This window comes from Oncorhynchus tshawytscha, linkage group LG07 (assembly GCF_018296145.1).
Source record: "Oncorhynchus tshawytscha isolate Ot180627B linkage group LG07, Otsh_v2.0, whole genome shotgun sequence".
Classification (NCBI taxonomy): Eukaryota; Metazoa; Chordata; class Actinopteri; order Salmoniformes; family Salmonidae; genus Oncorhynchus; species Oncorhynchus tshawytscha.
In genome coordinates this window covers 58,438,919-58,465,506 of record NC_056435.1, presented here as the reverse complement: position 1 = coordinate 58,465,506, position 26,588 = coordinate 58,438,919, and the positions used below count along the sequence as shown (strand labels likewise).

General features: G+C 43.4%; 1 protein-coding gene across 1 annotated transcript; it reads right to left on the bottom strand.

Moving 5' to 3' along the window:
• Nucleotides 1–1,814: 1,814 nt before the first annotated feature.
• LOC112254944 (WD repeat-containing protein 1) lies at nucleotides 1,815–22,449 on the bottom strand. The gene is made up of 15 exons (XM_024427935.2): nucleotides 22,293–22,449; nucleotides 21,440–21,561; nucleotides 21,139–21,229; nucleotides 17,105–17,252; nucleotides 16,230–16,410; nucleotides 10,857–10,934; nucleotides 9,737–9,817; nucleotides 8,822–9,055; nucleotides 8,233–8,320; nucleotides 7,660–7,816; nucleotides 6,161–6,248; nucleotides 5,881–5,991; nucleotides 5,345–5,518; nucleotides 4,937–5,081; nucleotides 1,815–2,744 (listed from the first exon to the last, which is right to left on the bottom strand). The coding sequence occupies exons 1-15, from the start codon at nucleotides 22,306–22,308 to the stop codon at nucleotides 2,638–2,640; spliced, it is 1,821 nt and encodes a 606-aa protein (XP_024283703.1). The 5' UTR covers nucleotides 22,309–22,449; the 3' UTR covers nucleotides 1,815–2,637.
• Nucleotides 22,450–26,588: the final 4,139 nt, after the last annotated feature.

Below are 26,588 nucleotides of genomic sequence, written 5' to 3'. Positions count from 1 at the left end.
GTCTGATCATGTGGGTATGTTGATACAAATGTAAATATACTTACATACACAGCCCTGATAGGCAGGTAGGATCATCTATACTCTAGAGCAGGGGTATTCAACTATTACTCTACGACACTCAAACTCAACTCTGGACCTCAAAGCCAGTTCCATTGCATTTTTTCAATGTCCAATCATCTTTTATTTGAAGGGGTTAGCTTGGTAGGCGCTAGATCCCTCAAACTCAACTCTGGACTTCGAAGAGTGATGTAGACCTGGCACACCACGTGGGTGCAGTTAATTATAAGGTAGAACAGAAAACCAGCAGCCTGAAGACCTCATAGGGTACGAGTTGAGTAACCCTGCCCACAAGGTTCAGAGCCTGCTGGTTTTCTGTTCTACCTGATAATTAAATTGTACCCACGTGGTGTGCCAGGTCTACATCAGTCCCTGATTAGAAGGGAACAATGAAAACAAACAGTGGAACTGGCTTTGAGGTCCAGCGTAGAGTTTGAGGGCTCTAGAGCCTACCCCGCTTACCCCTTCAAAAGGAGGATACATATGCAAATAAAAGATGACTGGTCATTGGTCGGAATAATCGGATCAGATTGTGATGTCATGCTGTGGGCCAAAAACTCCACCCACCTGAACAGGTGTATGTTTTTTTTTCTCTCCAAATGCTCTTACACTTGAAGGGCATAAGCATCCTTTTCACAATTTGAGTTTAACATCAGTGTGTAAATATCATTACAAAAAAAACTGGTAAATCACATGACTGGACTACCGCTTTAAGGTATTTATTAAAGTAATTTGTGGTTTGTATCTTGGTGTGGCAGCTTGGAGTCTTACTTCCCCAGCAAGAAAACCCAAATTGTCAAACAGAAGGGGACACTAACAAAGAGTCTGTGACAACAACCAAAACTTAACAGGTGGGGTTCTGCAAGACACTCATGTGGGCGTCAACTGAAAGTTGACTAGCAACAACTGGGACCTAAAAGACACCCACTAATGTTGTCCAAGAAGAGGCAAACAAAATAAAAACCCACACCAAACTTCAAGACAGGAAGCAAACCAAAAAGTGGAGCAAAACAAAAACAGGGAAAATCAGATAAAGGTTAACCCTTCACATCTCTCAAGACAACTTTAGCACTGGCCCAGCCCAGGTGAAACACCTTCCCACTAACAAGATGACATACCGGCACAGGTGTAACACATACTAAGGAGGCGTCCAACCTCGAACTATAAATGGAAAAACCGAAGCCCAGAACAAGTCCAACAAGGTAAAGCACAACCCTATTGAATTGTTTGTTTTTTAATACCGATACTCTACAAAGAAACAGTCATCCTTCATAAACTCAGTTGCCGGAGAGGAGTTTTAAAACCAGGTGATTTTAAACCAGTTAGAGTTAAATGGCTATGATAGGAGACAACGGAAGATGGATCAACATTGTAGTTACTCAGGCCTCTCGAGTGGCACAGTGGTGTAAGGCACTTCATCACAGTGCTAGCTGTGCCACTCGAGATCCTGGTTTGAGACCAGGCTGTCGCAGCCGGGAGACCCATGGGGCGGTGCACAATTGGCCCAGCGTTGTCCGGTTTAGGGAAAAGTATGACCGGCCGGGACTCTCGACCTTCGCCTCCATACTGGAGTTGCAGTGATAGGACCAGACTAACTACCAATTGGATACCACAAAATTGGGGAGGAAAATTAAATAAAAATCCTAAATATTCAGTCAGCTGTACGCAGCGACATAGAAATGGTATCAACAATTAATTGACAGAAACTCACAGTATTAATTTAAACATGAGTAGCACGAAATGGACATGAGTTGCTAGAAATTAGTAACGTTTGTTTTATTGTCATTAATATCCACCCTTAGGAAAAAGTGGAAGCATCACAAAAAGAAAAAATAAGTAAAAAGTGTGAGATGGGAACATCGTGAGCCAAAAATAAAAAAAATGGCAACAGTACAGGAGCTTCATTGAAGACAGCATTTTGATTGTACACATGATTCATTTCTTTCTTGTTTTAAGTTCCTACTATTGCTCCCCCAATCACATTTGTTCCAACTAGAAATCGTTCTGAAAGACATTGACGTTATGGAGTCAAAGAAGAGGCAAAAAAAGCTAAATACCCACTCCCATAAAAATGGTAACATCAACCTCGGCTGAAAACATGAACTAACAGGCAAGCACAATCGGAGGGCCATTCATTCGCAACTCAATCCCATTCAGGAATGTAACTGAAATATACCTCCATTGTCAATAAGGATAATTTTTCCCCCATAAATGTTGTCATTCCCAGTTAACAGAGTTCGGATGAAACAACTCTCCAACCACGCACAGGCATTTCAGTTTGAACTGACATAAGGCTGTTGCCTCTGGAATGTTGAGCTTACAAATTTGTTTCCTTGACCAGAAAAGCTTTATCAATGCAGATATTTGGGTTATTTTTCTTTGTTCGTGCATTAGTGAACCGTTTAAAAGAGTCAAAGAAAAAGACTGCGTTGGGATTCTTGCTTTAGATAAGCTTTTCTCTGCAGTGACTGACAATTTCAGGGGTTGCTGACAAGAGACCAATTAGATACATACAATATTATATGAGTAAGAGAGCGGTCTACAGTAGTCCTTGTCCCTAATGATCCATTCTTGTACAGATCAGAATTTAAGAGTCCACTGCTTGATGCTGGCGTCATGAGAGGTGGTCACTAGCGTGTGTTCATCTATCCAGGCCAGGCCACTGACATGGTGCAACCTGTGGGCATCTGTGGAAAGGGATGAGAGAACATAAGTGATGTCATATGGCTAACATTTAAAACATTGGGAGTGAATATACAGTATGTGTTGCTGCTAAAAACTTGAGCATGTGGTTTTCCACTGGAAAGTGTGAGCATTTTAATGTATCCCTTGAACAGGGGTTCTTAAACCTTTTTAGCCTGGGACCCAAATGAGAAATTTTGTGTTTTCCTGGGACCCAAGCTTAGGAAAATATGCAACTATAAATAAAAGTCAGTCCATTTCATTGCCCTTATGCCTAAAACAAATGGAATATAAACAAAAATAACAATGAAGTTAAATAAACATGAATAGATATTTACATAGGTATTATCCACCATTAAAAACACTCTTACACATTGTCTAGGTTGGAACTGTTGCTGCTCAAATAAATCCTTTTCATTCTGAACTGGAATAAAGAGATCGATCACATCAGATCTACAACAGAACACACAGGCTCAGTTTGATAGGGTTGCACTAAGTAACAGTACAGATGAAAAATGACCAGGCCTCTTGTACATCTTACTGTAGAAAATGTTGAAAGTCTAGGTTGGAACTGTTGCTGTTAAAATACAATACATATTTCTATTCTGAACTGGAATAAACTGATTGATCACATCACACAGATATAGACAACACACTGAGTCCTAATGAGAGGTGTGGCTGGTTGAAGTTTTCAAAAAGCATGTATATTCTGGGCTCTGTTTTTGCAAGTGCAACACTGAGGTCATACTCTTCCTGTACTGGTTTTTAAGTATGTCAGAGTTGTGAACCCTGACTCACATAGGTATGTGGTGCCAAACTGGACCAGAACATGTCCTGCTTTCTTAGTCAAGAAGACTGCTTCCTGCTGTAGATGAACAATCCACGATTGGGTGTTTGCCTCAAAAAGCATCTTGCCTCAGTTTATTCCAGTTAAGAATACACATTATTGTATTTTAACAGCAACAGTTCCAACCTAGACTAGTTGAAAATAATTTCTACGGTAGATGTACAGTAGGCCTGATCATTTTTCTTCCGTACTGTTACTAGGGTTGCACTATGAGCAACTAGCTTGCTTTGGTGAATGTTAGCTACTACCTGTGTACAAGGCCAGGGGATTGTTTGAAAAGAGAAACTCACAGCTACGATGAGTTAGTACTCCCTTATTTCTGCTCATCATCACCTGTTATAAAATTACAACAATGCCTTGCTAGCAGACTTAAATTTTCCACTGTCGAAGCACTGTTTCTTGAAGCATTCTGCCGGGTTCACAAAGAACTCCCTGGGTTTATCATCATGCTGTGGATGTTTGGTCAGGACGTGTCGTTTTATTCATTTGTTCGTTTTGAGAGCCATTACTAAGCACTTCACCGCTCAAAACACATTGTGGGCGCTCCTCGTTCTAAGTTTGTATGAAAGGGAGAGAAACTCATCGCTGTATATCCGTTTCATAACGATTGAGCTCAGTCAGAACTTGTGGCTAGCATGAGTCCATTTGATAACAGCGGTGAGTGATGGCGAGTGGGAATGACAAGTCATGGCTGACGGCGCTGCAGTGTGTGTCGCGGAGTGATCAAGAAAACTGCAGGGGAAAAAATGTGATAAACCACAAAGCACACGGGCATCCCCCTCTCACACTCGCGCAGCTGCCAAACTGAGCAGAGACCGTAGTTGCACTTGGCCAAATCAATTCCAATAATTAATGAAATAGTTATAAATTTACTCTGACACATCATGACCCACCATTAACAGGTACATACATACTTTAAGGCTGCCCTAGAATGATGGTGTCTAAGGAAGATACTGCCATCTAGCGGTGGTGAAAATAATTACATTTGGGAACATTGGGGAAATTCTGCAGCAATGGTACTACAAGATACCTCCCTCGCCAGTTAGCACACACTGAAAATGTGATTTAAAAAAAAATTATCCCAACACCCCCCCCCCCGTATTTTTTGTAATGTTAACATTTGTTGTCCTGACAAATCAAACTACCAGCTCAAAATGGTTGCTGCAGAAAGATCAGCAGTTTAAAACCCCACCCCTGTCGAGAGTGGCGACACATTATCCGAGCAACATCTTCAGTTTCCATGACTTCAAATATCTGAATACGATAACAAAGAGGATTTAAATAACTCCAGACACTTCTCTCTGTGGGTGTGTGTGTGCCACCTTCTCTGACAGCTATTTTGGCCCTCACCTGGGATCTTCAGCCTCTTATCTGCATCATTCACTGTCCAAACGTAGACAATCATGTCCATTCCACCGCTGGCAAAGTGCTCATTGTCGGGGGACCAGGCCAAGGTAACTACTTTAGCGTGGTGTCCATAAAAATCATTTTTGACCTGTAGGAGGGGGATAAACAGAAATGGATACCGAATCCAACATGTAACATTAAGTCTCCACTCACTCAAATTGATGGGATGATTGTATGCATTACCCTACCCCCGACTGATATTCACAAACCCAAATTGCATTTGCTGTTCATTGGGCTTTAGGAATATATTTATTGTACATAATTTGAGCATTCAGGACAATCAATATGGGACATGTTAATAGGTTATTTTTGCAAATTTTGCTTGAGATGGATGTGTGGGAGACTGCATACCGCGTAATCATCCGCCACGGTGAAAACTGTGACGACCTTCTTCTCATCAGTGACGGCCAGGTAGGCTCCGTCTTTGGAGTAGGCCATGTCTGTGACTGGCCCTTTGGCCTCCATGCTCTTCCCCTCATCCTTCAGAGTGTTGCCTTGGACAGAATACAAGTGGACCTTCCCATCCTGCCGGGAGGAGGGAGAGAAGTGTCAAAGAAATACTATGGACAAGGGGAGGAATATTGAGTAGTTAGATCCAACCCACACCTAAATAAAATCAGCAATCAGTTGAACAACAGTGTCATTCCCTCAGAGTTTCATAGCACTGGTTAATAGTGCAGAGTGGCTGTGGATCCAACTTCTTGGGATCTTTAGTCAGCTGCACCAAAAGATCTGGAGCTTCTGAGTATCACATGAAGTGCATGTGTATAATCAGCCTATTCAGGAAAACTGTCATTGATCCCACACTAAGATAGATCGTACTACTTCTGATCCAACGCTAAGCTATAATAGTTCCAGTTCAAATGAAGTTGCTAATGTAGACTTACTGCGCCGCCCACTGCCGCAGTGCTGCCTCCTGGGTGGATGGCTCCTGCTTCAGGCTCGTAGTCCAGACTGTCCAGCATGAACACCTTCTTCTGGTCCTTCAGCAACACCACCTGACAACCACAGATTCAGTCAATATTAACACTATCCAGAACAGACAATTTAATGGTGTCACCCATATATGAATGACACAAAATACTTATTTGTGTTGACAACACTGTCTACCATACTATGATGCCTGAGTGACATGAGTTGGCACACATTAGGAGAGGATTTTGTTACCTGTCCAATGCACACGGCCAATGTGAGCCCCCCTGTTGCTACGGAAACATGTTTAGGCTGGACGTCCATCTTTACCAGGTTGGAAGCACTGCAAAAACAAACTGTTAGTAACCACATTTCCAGTCACAAGTATGCGAGTAAAGTTCTACCCTACAAAAACAAGACATGAAGTTACGGTGCAATTTTATAAATGCCAACAGAATTTGTTAGTTCGACATGGTCAGAACTTTGTGTTGGCAATTACACGTGAAATGGCGGTAGACGTCGTTATGTGCAAACATTGATATAATAACCATTATATCAACGCAAACTTGGAGTCATACGATATGGTGTGTGGTCCTCCCACTACGACTCAGGAAACCACGCAGTTTTAGGCTACAGCTGAAATAAGTTATGAACTTCACAGGGTGGTGAAAGTGCATGGTAATGAGCTTGATGCAGCTGTCCAAAAAATATCTAGGGTCTTATTTTGTTGCCATTATGATCAATGCTCGACTGCCGTTGGACAAAATAAAATATTGAATTGATCCATAATCTTATGTAGACTAGCCTATCAGCACAGTCTACCTGCAAACTGTTGGCTAGAGTGCACAAGGCAAGATCAGTGGGAACATTTGCTATTTAATGCAATAGTAGAGTTGAAAATGTGATGGAAACACACTTCAGATTTTTATTCAGTACATGAAAACTTAAGGGAAAAAGTACATTGTGTGCACTACGTCATCATGCAGTTTTTTCTCTGCAACAACTCAGTTTGGTGGGGGGGGGGTAGAAATCAACATGTCAATAGATTCACTATTAACTGAACATACCCTTTCCCAGAGGTGTGGGCTCGAGTCACAAATATGATGACTTGCAACACGACTTTAACACATCTGCCCTTTCCAATATCATTAATAGTGTTCAATCAAATGGATTTATAAAGCACTTTTTACATCAGAAGTCAAAAAGTGCTACACAGCAACCCAGTCTAAAACCCCAAAGAGCAAAGTAACACAGCTGAAGCATTTATACCTAGAAAGGCAGGAACCACACTCTTCTGGCTGTGCCAGGTAGAGATAACAGTACATAACCATTAAGGCCAGATCGTTAAGGACATTCAAACGGTCATAGATGATCAGCAAGCTCAAATAATCAGTGGTTATAGAGGGTGCAACGCGTCAGCACCTCCAGAGTAAATGTTAGTTGGCTTTTCATAGGCGAGCATTCAGAGGTCAGGTGAGAGCAAGAGGGTTGAAACAGCAGGTCCAGGACAAGGTAGCATGTCCAGTGAACAGGTGTCAAATATACGTCACTATTGGTTTATGAATGAACACACCAAAAGTACGACATCACAACAGCTATCTTGTCCAATGACAAAAAGTGAATCTCATCATAAGGAAGCAGTATTATTACAAAGCTACCCTCACTAGAGATAAGAGAGAACTGATAAATATTTCAGCGAAATCTGTATTTTAATCTCATCTTCTACCTTCAGTATAGAACACTTCTGGACCCACCTGTATTCTTTCTTTGTCACGCTGGTGAAGCGGACCGTGTCATCCATGCTGCAAGTCACCAGCTGGTCGGCCTCGTCCACCACCATCTTGGTGACAAGGTTGCTGTGGCCCTTCCCTGAGAAGCAGTTGTTCTCCCCGGTCTCGGCATCCCAGTAATGTGGAAGCCACAGTTAAGGATTGTCTGACTGACACCAGGAGAGGGCAGCAGAGCAGATCTTAACTAACACAAGGGACCATAACATTGGTGGTGTGGGCCTCTTGTATCCATCTGTTAGTTTAACAGGGACATTCGCAACAGTTGTGCAGTACATTTATGTAATGGAATATAAGCAGACATGGCCATTACATTTTATGTGAGTCTTCATTAGGTGCCAATGTTGCTACTGGATTATGAATACACAAAGCCTTGACTATTAGCACTTGGGGGAATGTATTAGGCTCCTTGTGTTCCAAATGCCAACCACCTAGATAAGCCCCATTCATTCAGGGGAAATGGCCTGTGCAGAAAGCACAGTTCATTAATATGCCTCAGTGTTGACACAGCATGCCTTCATTTTCCCAGTGAAAGGATATTGATGTGCCCGTCATGGCTGCCAGAGTAGATGTAAGCCCTCCCCTTGTTTTTGTGAACAGTCAAGGACTGAATGGATTTGCTGTGACCCTGTAAGGCACATAATGTGAGAGAATTGTTTAGCACAGTCAGTTAAGAACATTCATTCTATTTGACTCAAGTGTCGCAGTTGTGATACTTTCGGTTTTGGCACGAATTCAGCATTTCCAATCATTGTGCAATTTCATGGGACTCTAGCAAACTGTCAAAATTAACTATTTAATTTTGAGGAATGCTGACAACCACTTGTATGCCATCTCCTTTCCTGTTACTGAACTATGTGCTTGTGTTGAGTAACAAGTGACTTGAAGACAACTTTAAAAGGAAGATTGTGATAAAGATAATGTTTGTAAACAAGCTAAGTCAGCTAGGGACCGTTTCTAGGCAGAGCATCAATATCAGGATATTAAGCCTGCCAGTTGTGTCCAAATTGTAAAAAAATATTAAAACACCCTCAAGCCCTGAAGCTCATTCCCCAAATCTAAGATGTGTTCACACTACACCATACTGCATTCTGAAAACCCTGTAATGAGAAAGAAGGTTTAGGCTTACCTTGATGGTGCGGAGCGGCCGGTCGGGGTTGCTCTTATCCAGGTAGTTTATGTAGCCCGACAGGGATATGCTGAGCAGGTGGTCCTTCTGCCACAGGCAGCCCAGCTGCTGGTCCATGACGTCGGCACCCATGTTGAAGGTGGTGAGGGCCATGCTGGTGCCCACATCCCACAGCTTCACAGTCTTGTCACCCGAGGCAGAGATGAGCTGGGAGCTGTCAGGGCTCCAGCTTACCTGAAGGAGAACAGAGGGAAGGAGTGGACCCAGGGTGACAAATAGGCATCACATCACTGTCGGTTATCACAATGCTTTCAGAGGAAACCTGTGCCGCTATAGTTTCTCTTTGGTAATGCAAAATGTACAGTCCCAAGCATTTTATTAAGCAGATGGCTAAGTTAATCACTACAGTCTTCCTGAGACCTGAAGTAGTCACACTGGAACTAGACATTCCAACACTGCATTGCAGTGTATGTCATGTTGTGGGTTAGAATCCCAGTTCAGATATGCCAGTGATAGAATACATTAGATACAGTCTAATAATGTTGTTACACTCAATCACCAATTCAAATTCCTAGAAATCAAATATTGTTGGGGGCATGCAAAGTGAAAGTGTTTTAAAATGCAGTGGGTACAAGAAAGTTTGAATTTGTTTTCATAGGAACACATTGCACTTCTAATTTGAAAAGGAAAGCATTAATTTAGTTTGTTTACGTTCAAGCCCCTCTAGCAACTGCATGGCAGCTTTAATCTTGACTGGGTGTTCACCCCTCAGCAGTGAAGCCTGACAAGTTATGCTGAAGAGGAAAAAGTCTGACGTTTCCATTCTCAGCAGGCTAAAGTAAAAACCCAATGCCTACATGTCTCAAACCACCAGGCAAAGTTGAACAATAAGAGAAACTCCGTCGAGATACTTACGGCATAGACTCCTCCTTCGTGGGCCTTCGCTCCGCCCAGAGCCCCAAGCTTCTCGCCAGTCTTTCCGTCGTATAGAAAGATCTAGGAAAACAGGGCAATTTGACAATTCTAGTAAGAACCAGTACTGTAGGGTAAAATTGAATTTCAACAGCCACGTAGAAACACCCATCTGTCTACTACTGCCCTCCAGTCAGCAATTATTGTCAGTTCACTGGAAAGTATCTGACATTAATGTGCTGAGTTACAGCTGTTTTCTACTATACTTCTAATCCCCCTCCACCACACACATTCACTAAAATATACTGAACAAAAATATAAACGCAACATTAAAAAATTATGAGTTAGTTTATATAAGGAACTCAATTGAAATAAATAAGGCCCTAATCTATGGATTTCATGACTGGACAGGGGCACAGCCATGGGTGGGCATAGGCACAGCCAATCAGAATTTGTTTTCCCCACAAAAGGGCTTAATTACAGACAAAAGTACTCCTCAGTTTCACCAGCTGTCCGGGTGGCTGTTCTCAGACGATCCCGCAGGTGAAGAAGCCAGATGTGGAGGTCCTGGGCTTGCGTGGTTACACGTGGTCTGCGGTTGAGGCCGGTCAGGTGTACTGCCATTATCTCTAAAATGACGTTGGAGACTGCTTATGGTAGAGAAATTAACATTAAATTCTGGCAACAGCTCTGTTGGACATTCCTGCAGTCAGCATGCCAAATTGCACACTCCCTCAACTTGAGACATCTGTGGCATTGTGTGACAACCTTGGAGTGGCCTTTTGTCCCCAGCACAAGGTGCACCTGTGTAATGATCATGCTTATTGATATGCCACACCTGTCAGGTGTATGGATTATCTTGGCAAAAGAAGAAATGCGCACCAAATTTGATAGAATAAGCTTTTTGACCGTATGGAAAATGTCTGAAATCTTTTAATTCAGCTCATGAAACATGGGACCAACACTTTACATGTTGCATGTATATTTTTGTTCAGTATAAAATACAATTCTAGAAGAATTAAGACAGGCTGTCAATGTTCTACCAACTGTGGTGGGTTCTAAGACCATCTTAGTGATGCTGGGTCCCTGACCATGGAACAGCTCTGGTAGCTAGCGGACTCACCTGACCGTCAGCGCCAGCCGTACAGAAGCGGTTCCCGTCTGGAGAGAAACGCACGCAGTTGACAAACCGGCTGTGGTCCTAGGATGGGGTAGGGGATTGTTAGAGACTTGAGCTTTACCAAAAAGGACTATTAACTATTGATTTTCTGGTTAATTTAAGAAAGCAACATTTGTATATTGGTTGTTGTCTATCAATTATACTGTCAAGTTTAAGTCTCTTGAAAATATTGCAAGTAATTTGACAGTTACCTGACTAACTCATTTAGCCAGCTTTCTACAAACCCCTTCTTTGGAAAAAAAAAAATAGAATATACAGAACCATGCCCCATTCAAAAGAAAATGCAGAACCAAGAACAGATATGGTTCACTCCACACCTGACTGCCCTTGACCAGCACAAAAACATCCTGTGGCGGACTGCAATAGCATCGAATAGTCCCTACGATATGCAACTGTTCAGGGAAGTCAGGAACCAATACACGCAGTCAGGAAAGCAAAGGCTAGCTTTTTCAAGCAGAAATTCACATCTGGAAGCTCTAACTCCAAAAAGTTTTGGGACACTAAAGTCCATGAAGAACAAGAGCACCTCCTCCCAGCTGCCCACTGCACTGAGTCTAGGTAACACGGTCACCACTGATAAATCCATGATAATCAAACATTTCAATAAGCATTTCAACGACTGGCCATGCCTTCCTCCTGGCTACTTCTACCCCGGCCAACAGCTCCGCCTCACCCGCAGCTACTCTCCCAAGCCTCCCCAGCTTCTCATTCACCCAAATCCAGACAGCAGATGTTCTGAAAGAGCTGCAAAACCTGGACCCGTACAAATCAGCTGGGCTAGACAATCTGGACCCGCTCTTTCTAAAACTATCCGCCGACATTGTTGCAACCCCTATTACCAGTCTGTTGAACCTCTTTCATATCGTCCAAGATCCATAAAGACTGGAAAGCTGCCGCGGTCATCCCGCTCTTCAAAGGGGGTGACACCCTAGATCCAAACTGTTACAGACCTATACCCATCATGCCCTGCCTATCTAAAGTCTTCGAAAGCCAAGTTAAAACAGATCACTGACCACGTCGAATCCCACCGTACCTTCTACGCTGTGCAATGCGGCTTCTGAGCCGGTCACAGGTGCACCTCAGCCACGCGCAAGGTACTAAACGATATCATAACCGCCATCGATAAAAGACAGTACTGTGCAGCAGTCTTCATCGACCTGGCCAAGGCCTTCGACTCGGTCAATCACCGTATTCTTATCGGCAGACTCAATAGCCTTGATTTTTCTAATGACTGCCTTGCCTGGTTCACCAACTACTTTGCAGACAGAGTTCAGTGTGTCAAATCGGAGGGAATGTTGTCCGGATAACAAGTAGTAGCTCTACTTGCACATCATAATCTGCTCATTTATCACTCCAGTGTTAATCTGCTGAATTGTAATTATTCCCTCCTAAGGCCTATTTATTGCCTACCTTCTCATGCCTTTTGCACACACTGTATATAGACTTTATTTTTTCTACTGTGTCATTGACTTGTTTATTTTTTACGCCATGTGTAACTGTCACACTGCTTTGCTTTCTTGGCCAGGTCGCAGTTGCAAATGAGAACTTGTTCTCAACTAGCCTACCTGGTTAAATAAAAAGGTACAATTTAAAAATAATCTTTAAAAATACAGAAGGGACAACCTATTTCTGGAGACCCTGAGCAGAAATTCTTCAGAGGAATTTCAGTTGTTTCGATACAGAAGGTTCCCTTTTCAACACCCATATAGTAGATCTCATAAGTCTCAATTATTGCGGAGTGAGGTCATGTGCTTAATAAAGTATCTGTTACAGAAGAGTACAAATTATTTTCTTTTTAGGCTGGATCACATTGAATTGTAGGTTTTAATTCTGTAATGTATTGATTGTTGTTTCTCCACCCCCACCCAATATATTTTGCTAAATTAGCCTAATGGGCCTAAAATGTGAATTTATAAGCACTAAATGTGTATGGACTTGGCCCAAGACCACAAACAGTGACTGGTGGCAGCCTGTAGCAAACCCTAGTCCAGACAAATCATCCCAAAACTGCAAAAAAGCTGACTGCTCCAAGGCAGGTAGTTTGCTAAGCATAATGCACAAAAACATTTTTTGAAAAGGATACTTATTGAATAAGTTGAGGTCGGTCTGTACTAACCTCAACTTGCAGTTGACAACATGTGAAAGTACATAAAACACTGATCCTGAGAAACTGAGAACCACTCAAAAAAGTAGTCAAGAATGTACAGTGCGTTTGGAAAGTATTCAAACCCCTCAACTTTTCAAGCATTTTGTTACATTAGACTTACTAAATTAGATGACAAAGCAAAAACTGATTTTTATCAAAAGTATGCAAATGTAAAATTAACTGAAATATTACATTTACATAACTATTCAGACCTTTTACTCAGTACTTTGTTGAAGCACCTTGGCAGTGAGTCTTCTTGGGTACGACGCTACAAGCTTGGCAAACCTGTATTTGGAGAGTTCCTCCCATTCTTATCTGCAGATCCTCTCAAGCTCTGTCAGGTTGGATGGGGAGCACTGCTGCACAGCTATTTTCAGGTCTCTCAAGAGCTGTTCGATCAAGTTCAAGTCCGGGCTCTGGCTTGGCCACTCAAGGACATTCCGAGACTTGGCCGAGACTTGACGTGAACCTCGCCCCAGTCTGATGTCCTGAGCAGGTTCAGCAAGTATCTCCCTTTACTTTGCTCTGTTCATCTTTCCCTCAATCCTGACTAGTCTCCCAGTCTCTGAAAAACATCCCCACAGCATGATGCTACTACCACCATGCTTCACCATAGGGATGGTGCAAGGTTTCCTCCAGACGTGATGGTTGGCATTCAGGCCAAAGAGATCAATCTTGGTTTCATCAGACCAGAGAATCTTGTTTCTCATGGTCGGAGAGAACTTTAATTACTTTTTGGCAAAATCCAAGCGGGCTGCAATGTGCCTTTTACTGAAGAGTGGCTTCCGTCTGGCCACTACTAGAAAGGCCTGATTGGCAGAGATGGGAGAACCGTCCAGAAGGACAACCATCTCCACAGAGGAACTCTGGAGCCCTGTCAAAGTGACCATCCGGTTCTTGGGCACCTCCCTCACCAAGGCCGTTCTCCCCTGAACTGCTCAGTTTAGCCGAGCAGCCAGCTCTAGGAAGAGTCTTGGTGGTTCCTGAACTGCTCACATTTAAGAATGATGGAGGTCACGGTGTTCTTGACGACCGTCAATGCTGCACACATTTTTTGTTACCCTTCCTCAGATCTGTGCCTTGACACCATCCTGTCTCGGAGCTCTACCATGGCTTGGTTTTTGCTCTGACATGCACTGTCAACTGTGGAGCTTATATAGAGACTTACCAAACCATGTCCAAATCAATTGAATTTACCAGAGGTGGACTCCAGTCAAGTTGTAGAAACATCAAGGATGATCAATGGAAACAGGATGCACCTGAGCTCAATTTCAAGTCTCATAGCAAAGTGTCAGTTTTATTTCTTTTTTGCAAAATTAAAAAAGTTGTCATTGTGTATAGATTTATGAGGAAGAAATCCATTGAATCCTTTTTAGAATAAGGTTAGAAGATACAACATGGAAAAGGTCAAGTGGTCCAAATAAACTGTAAATGCATAGGCCCAAGAGCAGAGGTAGTTCACCTTGACTACAATATTGTCAATATGTTCACTACAGAGTGTTCTTTGTGGTCCTGGAACCCTCTTTAAATTAGATGGGGGGGGGGGGACATACAGTAGAATATTAGTTGGATGTACCCGCACCAAAATTCCAGTATTTGTCCTTGATAGTTTGCCCTCCATCTTATTTTTAAACAGTGAGCTAATTTGTTTTCAGCACTTTATTTCCATGACTAATCAAAACTCACTTTCTCATGGCTCGCTCGTCACTCAGCAGCAGACATATGGTGAGCAATAACATCAAGCAATAACATCAAGTCAGTGTGCAGTATCGAATTGCAATACATAGACTTGTGAGAATCGTGAGCCGCAATACATATCGTATCAGCACCAAAGTATCGTGGTAATATCATGGGGTCCCTGGTAATTCCCAGCCCTACTTTAAAGCCTCATCAGAAATACTCCGCTTTTGGGGGGATTCAGCAGCATGTTAACCAGACTAATGTCATCAGCAGCTCAGCACCATGAGCTAAGTGACTGAGACAATGTCAAAATCTCCTTTCGCACTTTAAAAGAAACCAAAGTTGGCTTGACTCCTACACACACTGATACGTTCCATGGTCAACAAATGTATGGCTTCCCAGTGGTGTAAATTACTACTTAAGTCATTTTTGGGGGTCTGTACTTTACTATATTCTTTAAAAAAAAAATTTTAAAAAAGGTACTTTTTACTCCATACATTTGCCATGACACTCTAAAGTACATTATATTTTGAAAGCTTAGCAAGACATGAAAATGGTCCAATTCAGACTCATCAAGACAAGATCTTTGGTCATCCCTACTGCCTTTGATCTGGCGGACTCACTAAACAAAAATGCTTAATTTGTAAGGCACTGGGGTGTCCCCTGGCTATCCGTAAATCAAAATGGTGCCGTATGGTTTGTTTATATTGCGAATTTGAAATGGTTTATATACTTAAGTATATTATAAACCAAATACTTTGACTTACTCAAGTAGTTATTTACTGGGTGACTCACTTTTACTTTAGTAACTTTCTATTAAGGTATCTTTCATGTTTTACTCAAGTATGACAAGTGAGTACTTTTCCCACCGTGACTTCCGTCCGTGCTCACGACAGGGCTAACCGAATGAAAAGGTCTATAGTACCAAAAGGAAATACTCATTTTCTTTTTTGTAAAAATCCAGAACCAATTCCCAAATTTCTTCAGAAATGTCAGACACATTGGCCTTTTCTAATTTGGGGAAAAGTCTGTACTCTGCCCTCTCTCTGTAACTCACAAACTGATAAGTGGTCAAGTGGAGTGTCAATTAGTTAGTAGGCAAATGGAAAACTGTCCTCCAATAGCCTCCTTTTGGCAAGGAAACAAGTATATCCTACCAGAGTCCTTTTACCGAAGAGTTATGAAATCTCCCACCCCCCTTGAATCAGCTAATTGCTTTCTTGTAGGAGAAAAGCTTGCAAACATTTAAAAACGATATGCTATGTATCCTTTTATCTACAAAATGTCTTGCGCAACTAGCAAAATGTGATATCACTTCATACATTTTGAGATTACACCCTGTAAACATAATTTGCCTGATGCACAATTGGAGTAGTAATTTCATACAAGCACATTTGTCCACTTCCCCTCTCCGCCTCTGCTCGATTACCTTTTTCTAAAAAGGGAGGCCAGAGACACAAGTTGAGACTCATTGAGAAAAAGCCACTCACTGTGCTTGAGAACTTGAACTTGAAAGGGGGTCCCTCAAAGAAGGCCCCACAGTTGTCATCACTGCCGGTGATGAGGCGGTAGGGGCGAGTCTGCTTGATGTCCACGCTGTTGATGATTTTGGAGTGGCCCGAGATCTCACCCACTGAGGAGCCAGTGTCCCACAGGAACACAGCCCCAAACCTGTAAGGAAGAACACACACATTTACAAAGTGGGACAAGACATGATGCAATGCCAAATGTGCAGCGATTCACTAGATAGAAGCAAATCATTCATAATTCATAAGTGCATAGATGAAAGAGAAAACCTTATCCAAGTTTTAGGAGAGTTATGAAAGTCTTGGGTGAAGGGTGTTTTTGAATTCATCTTCTGACGTCCGGAAATCTCATTTTAAAGGGGTTCAAGCAATGTCTAGTAATTTAATATTCAATTCATGTCAGATACTGGAATGTTTACAACAGGGTTAGTCACTAGAGTTGAGAGCTGTTGCCCCAACATGCTGGGAACATGTTCAGAAGACAAAACGGGAGGAAGCAATTGAACAAAAGGAGGCATCACCTGAACATACCCACTAAGGATGTTAATTTTAGTTTCAAAAGAGTTTGGCATATGCCTAACTGAACACAACCCTGATTCAGCTGATCATGATTCTATAATTCATGGACATGTTATTGCTGATGTGGAACAAAAACCTGCACACCCCATAACGCGTTAACAGCGGACATAAAGCTTATGCAATCCTCTATGACGTACAACCATTGTTCAAAGTGTAAATGCTGCACTGTTAGCAGGACCCGAGCTCTTATTTGGAAGATAACGGTACAGGCACCATGTCCCGGTCCTGCATGTGGTCTGAACTAGGCCCTACAGACTTACTTCTCACGTCCCTCTCCCACACAAGCAATCCTTTTGCTGTCCTCAGTCCAGGCGATGTCCTTGATTTTTCCCCCAAAAGGCTGGTACTCGTACTTCAGAAGGTGCTCCTTCTGGGTAGTGTCCCAGATACGGATCTTACCAGACACATCTGTAGGAAACATATTTGAATGTTGTAGATTTGGCATCACTATCATAAAAATGATCTCTGTCCATTTGGCTTTGTGCAAAAGAGATGTTCTCCACAGAAACCACATGCATGAGAAGACCAGGTACAGGTATTGTCACTATTCACAAATAAGACAAATCCATTGACAGACGAGATCCGAGTGAATTTGAAAAAGCATTCACGTTTCTTGGTATGTTTTATGATAAGACATGATTTATTAGGATCCCATTAGCCAACGCCAATAGCTAGTCTTACTGGAGTCCGACTACAACAAAAAAGTCAGGACAAAAAAAACAAAAATACTACAATTAAAATACATTAAATCAAATTTTATTTGTCACATACACATGGTTAGCAGATGTTAATGAGAGTGTAGCGAAATGCTTGTGCTTCTAGTTCCGACAATGCAGTAATAATCCAACAAGTAATCTAACTAACAACTCCCAAAAAAAATACTGTCTTATACACAGTGTAAGAGGATAAAGAATATGTACATAAAGATATATGAATGAGTGATGGTACAGAGCAGCTTAGGCAAGATACAGTAGATGGTATCGAGTACAGTATATACATATGAGATGAGTATGTAAACAAAGTGGCATAGTTTAAAGTGGCTAGTGATACATGTATTACATAAGGATGCAGTAGATAATATAGAGTACAGTATATACGTATGCATATGAGATGAATAATGTAGGGTATGTAAACATTATATTAGGTGGCATTGTTTAAAGTGGCTAGTGATATATTTTACATCATTTCCCATCAATTCCCATTATTAAAGTGGCTGGAGTTGAGTCAGTGTGTTGGCAGCAGCCACTCAATGTTAGTGGTGGCTGTTTAACAGTCTGATGGCCTTGAGATAGAAGCTGTTTTTCAGTCTCTCGGTCCCAGCTTTGATGCACCTGTACTGACCTCACCTTCTGGATGATAGCGGGGTGAACAGGCAGTGGCTCGGGTGGTTGTTGTCCTTGATGATCTTTATGGCCTTCCTGTAACATCGGGTGGTGTAGGTGTCCTGGAGGGCAGTAGTTTGCCCCCGGTGATGCGTTGTGCAGACCTCACTACCCTCTGGAGAGACTTACGGTTGTGGGCGGAGCAGTTGCCGTACCAGGCGGTGATACAGCCCGCCAGGATGCTCTCGATTGTGCATCTGTAGAAGTTTGAGAGTGCTTTTGGTGACAAGCCGAATTTCTTCAGCCTCCTGAGGTTGAAGAGGCGCTGCTGCGCCTTCTTCACGATGCGGTCTGTGTGAGTGGACCAATTCAGTTTGTCTGTGATGTGTATCCCGAGGAACATAAAACTTACTACCCTCTCCACTACTGTTCCATCAATGTGGATAGGGGGGTGTTCCCTCTCCTGTTTCCTGAAGTCCACAATCATCTCCTTAGTTTTGTTGACGTTGAGTGTGAGGTTATTTTCCTGACACCACACTCCGAGGGCCCTCACCTCCTCCCTGTAGGCCGTCTCGTCGTTGTTGGTAATCAAGCCTACCACTGTTGTGTCGTCCGCAAACTTGATGATTGAGTTGGAGGCGTGCGTGGCCACGCAGTCGTGGGTGAACAGGGAGTACAGGAGGGCTCAGAACGCACCCTTGTGGGGCCCCAGTGTTGAGGATCAGCGGGGTGGAGATGTTGCCTACCCTCACCACCTGGGGGCAGCCCGTCAGGAAGTCCAGTACCCAGTTGCACAGGGCGGGGTCGAGACCCAGGGTCTCGAGCTTGATGACGAGCTTGGAGGGTACTATGGTGTTAAATGCCGAGCTGTAGTCGATGAACAGCATTCTCACATAGGTATTCCTCTTGTCCAGATGGGTTAGGGCAGTGTGCAGTGTGGTTGAGATTGCATCGTCTGTGGACCCATTTGGGCGGTAAGCATATTAGAGTGGGTCTAGGGTGTCAGGTAGGGTGGAGGTGATATGGTCCTTGACTAGTCTCTCAAAGCACTTCATGATGACGGAAGTGAGTGCTACGGGGCGGTAGTCGTTTAGCTCAGTTACCTTAGCTTTCTTGGGAACAGGAACAATGGTGGCCCTATTGAAGCATGTGGGAACAGCAGACTGGTATAGGGATTGATTGAATATGTCCGTGAACACACCGGCCAGCTGGTCTGCGCATGCTCTGAGGGCGCGGCTGGGGATGCCGTCTGGGCCTGCAGCCTTGCGAGGGTTAACACGTTTAAATGTTTTACTCACCTCGGCTGCAGTGAAGGAGAGTCCGCATGTTTTCGTTGCAGGCCGTGTCAGTGGCACTGTATTGTCCTCAAAGCAGGCAAAAAAGTGATTTAGTCTGCCTGGGAGCAAGACATCCTGGTCCGTGACTGGGCTGGTTTTCTTCTTGTAGTCCGTGATTGACTGTAGACCCTGCCACATACCTCTTGTGTCTGAGCCGTTGAATTGAGATTCTACTTTGTCTCTATACCGACGCTTAGCTTGTTTGATAGCCTTGCGGAGGGAATAGCTGCACTGTTTGTATTCGGTCATGTTACCAGTCACCTTGCCCTGATTAAAAGCAGTGGTTCGCGCTTTCAGTTTCATGCGAATGCTGCCATCAATCCACAGTTTCTGGTTAGGGAATGTTTTAATCGTTGCTATTGGAACGACATCTTCAACGCACGTTCTAATGAACTCGCACACCGAATCAGCGTATTCGTCAATGTTGTTATCTGACGCAATATGAAACATATCCCAGTCCACGTGATGGAAGCAGTCTTGGAGTGTGGAATCAGCTTGGTCGGACAGACCTCAGCGTGGGAGCTTCTTATTTTAGTTTCTGTCTGTAGGCAGGGATCAGCAAAATGGAGTCGTGGTCAGCTTTTCCGAAAGGAGGGCGGGGCAGGGCCTTATATGCGTCGCGGAAGTTAGAGTAACAATGATCCAAGGTTTTTTCAGCCCTAGTTGCGCAATCGATATGCTGATACAATTTAGGGAGTCTTGTTTTCAGATTAGCCTTGTTAAAATCCCCAGCTACAATGAATGCAGCCTCAGGATGTATGGATTCCAGTTTGCAAAGAGTCAAATAAAGTTCGTTCAGAGCCATCGATGTGTCTGCTTGGGGGGGAATATATACGGCTGTGATTATAATCGAAGAGAATTCTCTTGGTAGATAATGAGGTCGACATTTGATTGTGAGGAATTCTAAATCAGGTGAACAGAAGGATTTGACTTCCTGTATATTTCTGTGATCACACCACGTCTCGTTAGCCATAAGGCAAACGCCCCCGCCCCTCTTCTTACCAGAAAGATGTTTGTTTCTGTCAGCGCGATGCGTGGAGAAACCAGCTGGCTGCACCGCCTCCGATAGCGTCTCTCCAGTGAGCCATGTTTCCGTGAAGCAAAGAACGTTACAGTCTCTGATGTCCCTCTGGAATGCTACCCTTGCTCAGATTTCATCAACCTTGTTGTCAAGAGACTGGACATTGGCGAGAAGAATGCTAGGGAGTGGTGCACGATGTGCCCGTCTCCGGAGTCTGACCAGAAGACCGCCTCGTTTCCCTCTTTTACGGAGTCGTTTTTTGGGGTCGCCGGCTGGGATCCATTGCGTTGTCCTGGTTGAAAGGCAGAACACAGGATCTGCTTCGTGAAAATCATATTCTTGGTCGTACTGATGGTGAGTTGACGCTGATCTTATATTCAGTAGTTCTTCTCGACTGTATGTAATGAAACCTAAGATGACCTGGGGTACTAATGTAAGAAATAACACGTAAATTTTTTTTTTAAAAAGGCATAGTTTCCTAGGAACGCGAAGCGAGGCGGCCATCTGTCGGCGCCGGAGTAAACTCCATTAACATGTAGTGTATGTGTGTGCATCTATCAGTTACACATACATGTCAGTACATACACACAAGTAGGTCATAACTATCTAGCTACCTCCAGACGCAATGTAGAAGCCACTGGGAGCATACTTGGCAACAGTAACTTGATGAGGGTGCTCGGTGTAGATGTCAGCTATGGCAGGGTTCTGTCAGAGATGAAGGCAAAAATTGAACATTAGTACAGGTTCTCACACAATATAGACTGGGGAAGAGGTTAAATCCTTGAATAAAATCTGACCCGCCCAGTTCACACGTTTTACTGTACATGAACACACCCAAATATAGGTCTGTGAGTTTCAGGTTATCAGCTGCCAACAATGTGTCAAGTGATATGTCCATTAGATTTAAAGAATTACATCCATGTTCCTGATGATGACACTCTTCCCATTGGTGTAGAGGAAGTTGTTGCCTTTGGGATCTCCACCAAGGACTTTGGCAACTCCTCGCTCCATCTGCGGGAGGCTGGCAAATACATGCTCTGTGTGAACGGCAAGGAAATGTGTATTATTAATAACAACAACATCTAAGTTAGTCTAGGCATTGACCTATTTGGTTGGTAAAAAAAACATACACATTAAGATCAGCCTACAGCAGCTGTAAAAACAGACAAATCAAAACTACACTTCAATCAATTAATACAAACTAAATGACACTGTTGCTTGTATTATGTATGATGCCAGGCCTCTGAAATGCATAGCAGACGACCTGTAATAGCCGTCTGTCACAAAGACAATAAATAGGTCTTCATGTACCTCTGCTTTTAGCTGATACATTAACTACACGTTAGCAGATAAGTGTAAAATATGCATACGACTGTGTAGTGTTACTAAAATCACCCACACTCAGTGACATGTCAACACTGCGTTGCATATTTCGTGCAGAAATCGAGTGCCATATTTCCTTCAAACAATTTCAAAACAGAGTAGGTTCCCTTTCAAGATCCATCCAATGAGAGGAAACTCAATTATGAATACGTGGCTATTTACCTAGTTACAGAAGAACTTTGGCAGGGGTGTGATGTCTCAAGACAAGAAATGTGATTGAAAATGCAGAATGGGCGAGGTTAGTGCTTACACACGTAGTTACAGTAGCTAGCTAGCTAACGTTAGCTGTTTCTATGTGGTGAAGCACTATTTGTACTAAGGGAACGATTAAAGGTCCATCTTTAATGTATATTATTTCAAAAATGAAACTAATAAAACTACTTACTCAAATCATAGGTCATATTCGCAGATTTTGTATTAATTCCTCCGATGAATGAAACACCAAACCTCCCTTATCCACCGGCAGTTCTGGACTCTGCTAATCGCACAAACACGGAAGCGAACGGCACTCTCCGTATGCCTGGCTTTGCCCATATATAGTAAACTCAGCTTCGACGCGAGCAGCTGTCACCCACTAGACTTGCGCTTACTTGCCTGTCGAGGAAATGACGTTACCTTGAATAGTCAAGTAATTCAAGAAGATACCCAACAAGGTAAATAAAGGACACTTTGCCCCAGAGGTTATGGAATCGATGTGATGACAAATAGGTAAAAATAACTATTTTAAAACCTAACACACTTATACAGCTATGCAAGCATCAACACTGGGTGTGGGGATGGGGGATCCCCAGCACAGGCGGCTGGTGGCACCTTAATTGGGTAGGACAGGCTCATTGTTATGACTGGAACGGAATTAATGAAACGTATCAAACACATGGTTTCTATGTTTTACATTTGAATCATTTAGCACAGGGTTTCCCAAACTCAGTCCTGGGCCGCGAGTCCTGTTTCTAAATGTAACGGATGTGAAACGGCTAGCGTAGTTAGCGGTGGTGCGCGCTGAATCGCGATGGGGAACGATGCTTCGTGGGTGACTGTTGTTGATGTGTGTAGAGGGTCCCTGGTTCGCGCCCGGGTATGGGCGAGGGGACGGTCTAAAGTTATACTGTTGCATAAACACTACCATGATGCTACCATGATTACGGATAGTCCTGAATGAATCGTGAATCATGTTGAGTGAGAAAGTTACAGATGCACAAATATCATACCCCCAAAACATGCTAACCTCGCACCATTACAATAACACGGGAGTTTAGTTTGATGTAATCATTGCGTGTTAGGAATATACTAAACTTTTGACCTACTTTAAATACGTGAATTTGTCCCCTTAAAATGGGGGGGCTATGTACAAAGAGTGCTTTAATTTCTAAACGGTTCACCTGATATGGACGAAAATGCCCTCAAATTACAGCTTTAAACTCATAGTCATTGTATCATTTCAAATCCAAAGTGCTGGAGTGCAGAGCGGTCACGTGTGTTTGCAAGGCAGATGTCCCGAGTTCGAGCCAGGTATGATGAGCCGGATTTGGGGGAAGTGGTACTCGCTAAACAAGCAGCGTGATGTCCCTGGCAATTGTTCTGTGACCCGGATCTGCAGTAGCGTTCAGATCAACCGCGAGTTTGGGGGGTGAATGTAGCCGATGGAGATTTTAAAAACTCATTCCTCCGCCTGAAATGTCGCCCCTTGCACCTTTGACGAAGGCTTTGTTCGGTGGCGCAATGTGTTGTAATACTTTAGGAGGGCGGTCACATGTGTTTGCCAGGCAGATGTCGGAAGTTCGAGCTAGGTGTGAGCTGGATTGGATCGGGGGGAAGTGGTTCTAGCCAAGCAAGCAGCGTGACTTTCTTTACACGCAGACCGATAAAAACAGATTCCTGCTTGTTAGCTTTCTTGGAGCTGTGCAATAAATCAGGCTCTGTTGGACCCTAATGTGGCAGGTTCAAATCACGCCTCCCGTCTCAGAATCTTACACGGGTACTACATCATGCATTATTGCAACCATTTTATTTATTTAACCAGGTAGGCAAGTTGAGAACAAGTTCTCATTTACAATTGCGACCTGGCCAAGATAAAGCAAAGCAGTTCGACACATACAACGACACAGAGTTACACATGGAGTAAAACAAACATACAGTCAATAATACAGTATAAACAAGTCTATATACGATGTGAGCAAATGAGGTGAGATAAGGGAGGTAAAGGCAAAAAAGGCCATGGTGGCAAAGTAAATACATTATAGCAAGTAAAACACTGGAATGGTAGATTTGCAATGGAAGAATGTGCAAAGTAGGAAATAAAAATAATGGGGTGCAAAGGAGCAAAATAAATAAATTAAATACAGTAGGGAAAGAGGGTAGTTGTTTGGGCTAAATTATAGGTGGGCTATGTACAGGTGCAGTAATCTGTGAGCTGCTCTGACAGTTGGTGCTTAAAGCTAGTGAGGGAGATAAGTGTTTCCAGTTTCAGAGATTTTTGTAGTTCGTTCCAGTCATTGGCAGCAGAGAACTGGAAGGAGAGGCGGCCAAAGAAGGAATTGGTTTTGGGGGTGACTAGAGAGATATACCTGCTGTAGCGTGTGCTACAGGTGGGAGATGCTATGGTGACCAGCGAGCTGAGATAAGGGGGGAATTTACCAAGCAGGGTCTTGTATGAAGCGAGGGCCAGCCAACGAAAGCGTACAGGTCGCAATGGTGGGTAGTATATGGGGCTTTGGTGACAAAACGGATTGCATTGTGATAGACTGCATCCAATTTGTTGAGTAGGGTATTGGAGGCTATTTTGTAAATTACATCGCCAAAGTCGAGGATTGGTAGGATGGTCAGTTTTACAAGGGTATGTTTGGCAGCATGAGTGAAGGATGCTTTGTTGCGAAATAGGAAGCCAATTCTAGATTTAACTTTGAATTGGAGATGTTTGATATGGGTCTTGAAGGAGAGCTTACAGTCTAACCAGACACCTAAGTATTTGTAGTTGTCCACGTATTCTAAGTCAGAGCCGTCCAGAGTAGTGATGTTGGACAGGCGGGTAGGTGCAGGTAGCGATCGGTTGAAGAGCATGCATTTAGTTTTACTTGTATTTAAGAGCAATTGGAGGCCACGGAAGGAGAGTTGTATGGCATTGAAGCTTGCCTGGAGGGTTGTTAACACAGTGTCCAAAGAAGGGCCAGAAGTATACAGAATGGTGTTGGCTGCATAGAGGTGGATCAGAGACTCACCAGCAGCAAGAGCGACCTCATTGATGTATACAGAGAAGAGAGTCGGTCCAAGAATTGAACCCTGTGGCACCCCCATAGAGACTGCACAGCAGACCCTCCGATTTGACACACTGAACTCTTTCAGAGAAGTAGTTGGTGAACCAGGCGAGGCAATCATTTGAGAAACCAAGGCTGTCGAGTCTGCCGATGAGGATGTGGTGATTGACAGAGTCGAAAGCCTTGGCCAGGTCAATGAATACGGCTGCACAGTAATGTTTCTTATCGATGGCGGTTAAGATATCGTTTAGGACCTTGAACGTCGCTGAGGTGCACCCATGACCAGCTCTGAAACCAGATTGCATAGCAGAGAAGGTATGGTGAGATTCAAAATGGTCAGTAATCTGTTTGTTGACTTGGCTTTCGAAGACCTTAGAAAGGCATGGTAGGATAGATATAGGTCTGTAGCAGTTTGGGTCAAGAGTGTCCCCCCCTTTGAAGAGGGGGATGACCGCAGCTGCTTTCCAATCTTTGGGAATCTCAGACGACACGAAAGAGAGGTTGAACAGGCTAGTAATAGGGGTGGCAACAATTTCGGCAGATAATTTTAGAAAGAAAGGGTCCAGATTGTCTAGCCCGGCTGATTTGTAGGGGTCCAGATTTTGCAGCTCTTTCAGAACATCAGCTGAACGGATTTGGGAGAAGGAGAAGTGGGAAAGGCTTGGGCGAGTTGCTGTGGGGGGTGCAGTGCTGTTGACCGGGGTAGGAGTAGCCAGGTGGAAAGCATGGCCAGCCGTAGAAAAAATGCTTATTGAAATTCTCAATTATGGTGAATTTATCAGTGGTGACAGTGTTTCCTATCTTCAGTGCAGTGGGCAGCTGGGAGGAGGTGTTCTTATTCTCCATGGACTTTACAGTGTCCCAGAACTTTTTTGAGTGTTGCAGGAAGCAAATTTCTGCTTGAAAAAGCTAGCCTTGGCTTTTCTAACTGCCTGTGTATAATGGTTTCTAGCTTCCCTGAACAGCTGCATATCACGGGGGCTGTTCGATGCTAATGCAGAACGCCATAGGATGTTTTTGTGTTGGTTAAGGGCAGTCAGGTCTGGGGAGAACCAAGGGCTATATCTGTTCCTGGTTCTAAATTTCTTGAATGGGGCATGTTTATTTAAGATGGTTAGGAAGGCATTTTTTAAAAATATCCAGGCATCCTCTGCTGACGGGATGAGATCAATATCCTTCCAGGATACCCCGGCCAGGTCGATTAGAAAGGCCTGCTCGCTGAAGTGTTTCAGGGAGCGTTTTACAGTGATGAGTGGAGGTCGTTTGACCGCTGACCCATTACGGATGCAGGCAATGAGGCAGTGATCGCTGAGATCTTGGTTGAAGACAGCAGAGGTGTATTTAGAGGGCAAGTTGGTTAGGATGATATCTATGAGGGTGCCCGTGTTTAAGGCTTTGGGGAGGTACCTGGTAGGTTCATTGATAATTTG

What these genes read in the sequence shown, in the direction of transcription:
- LOC112254944 (XM_024427935.2), bottom strand. An exon ending in CCGTGGCGGATGATTACGCG is followed by an intron (nt 5,082 to 5,344) that starts GTATGCAGTCTC and finishes CCCCTCCTACAG; the next exon opens with GTCAAAAATGATTTTTATGG. An exon ending in TAAGAGGCTGAAGATCCCAG is followed by an intron (nt 2,745 to 4,936) that starts GTGAGGGCCAAA and finishes CCCTTTCCACAG; the next exon opens with ATGCCCACAGGTTGCACCAT.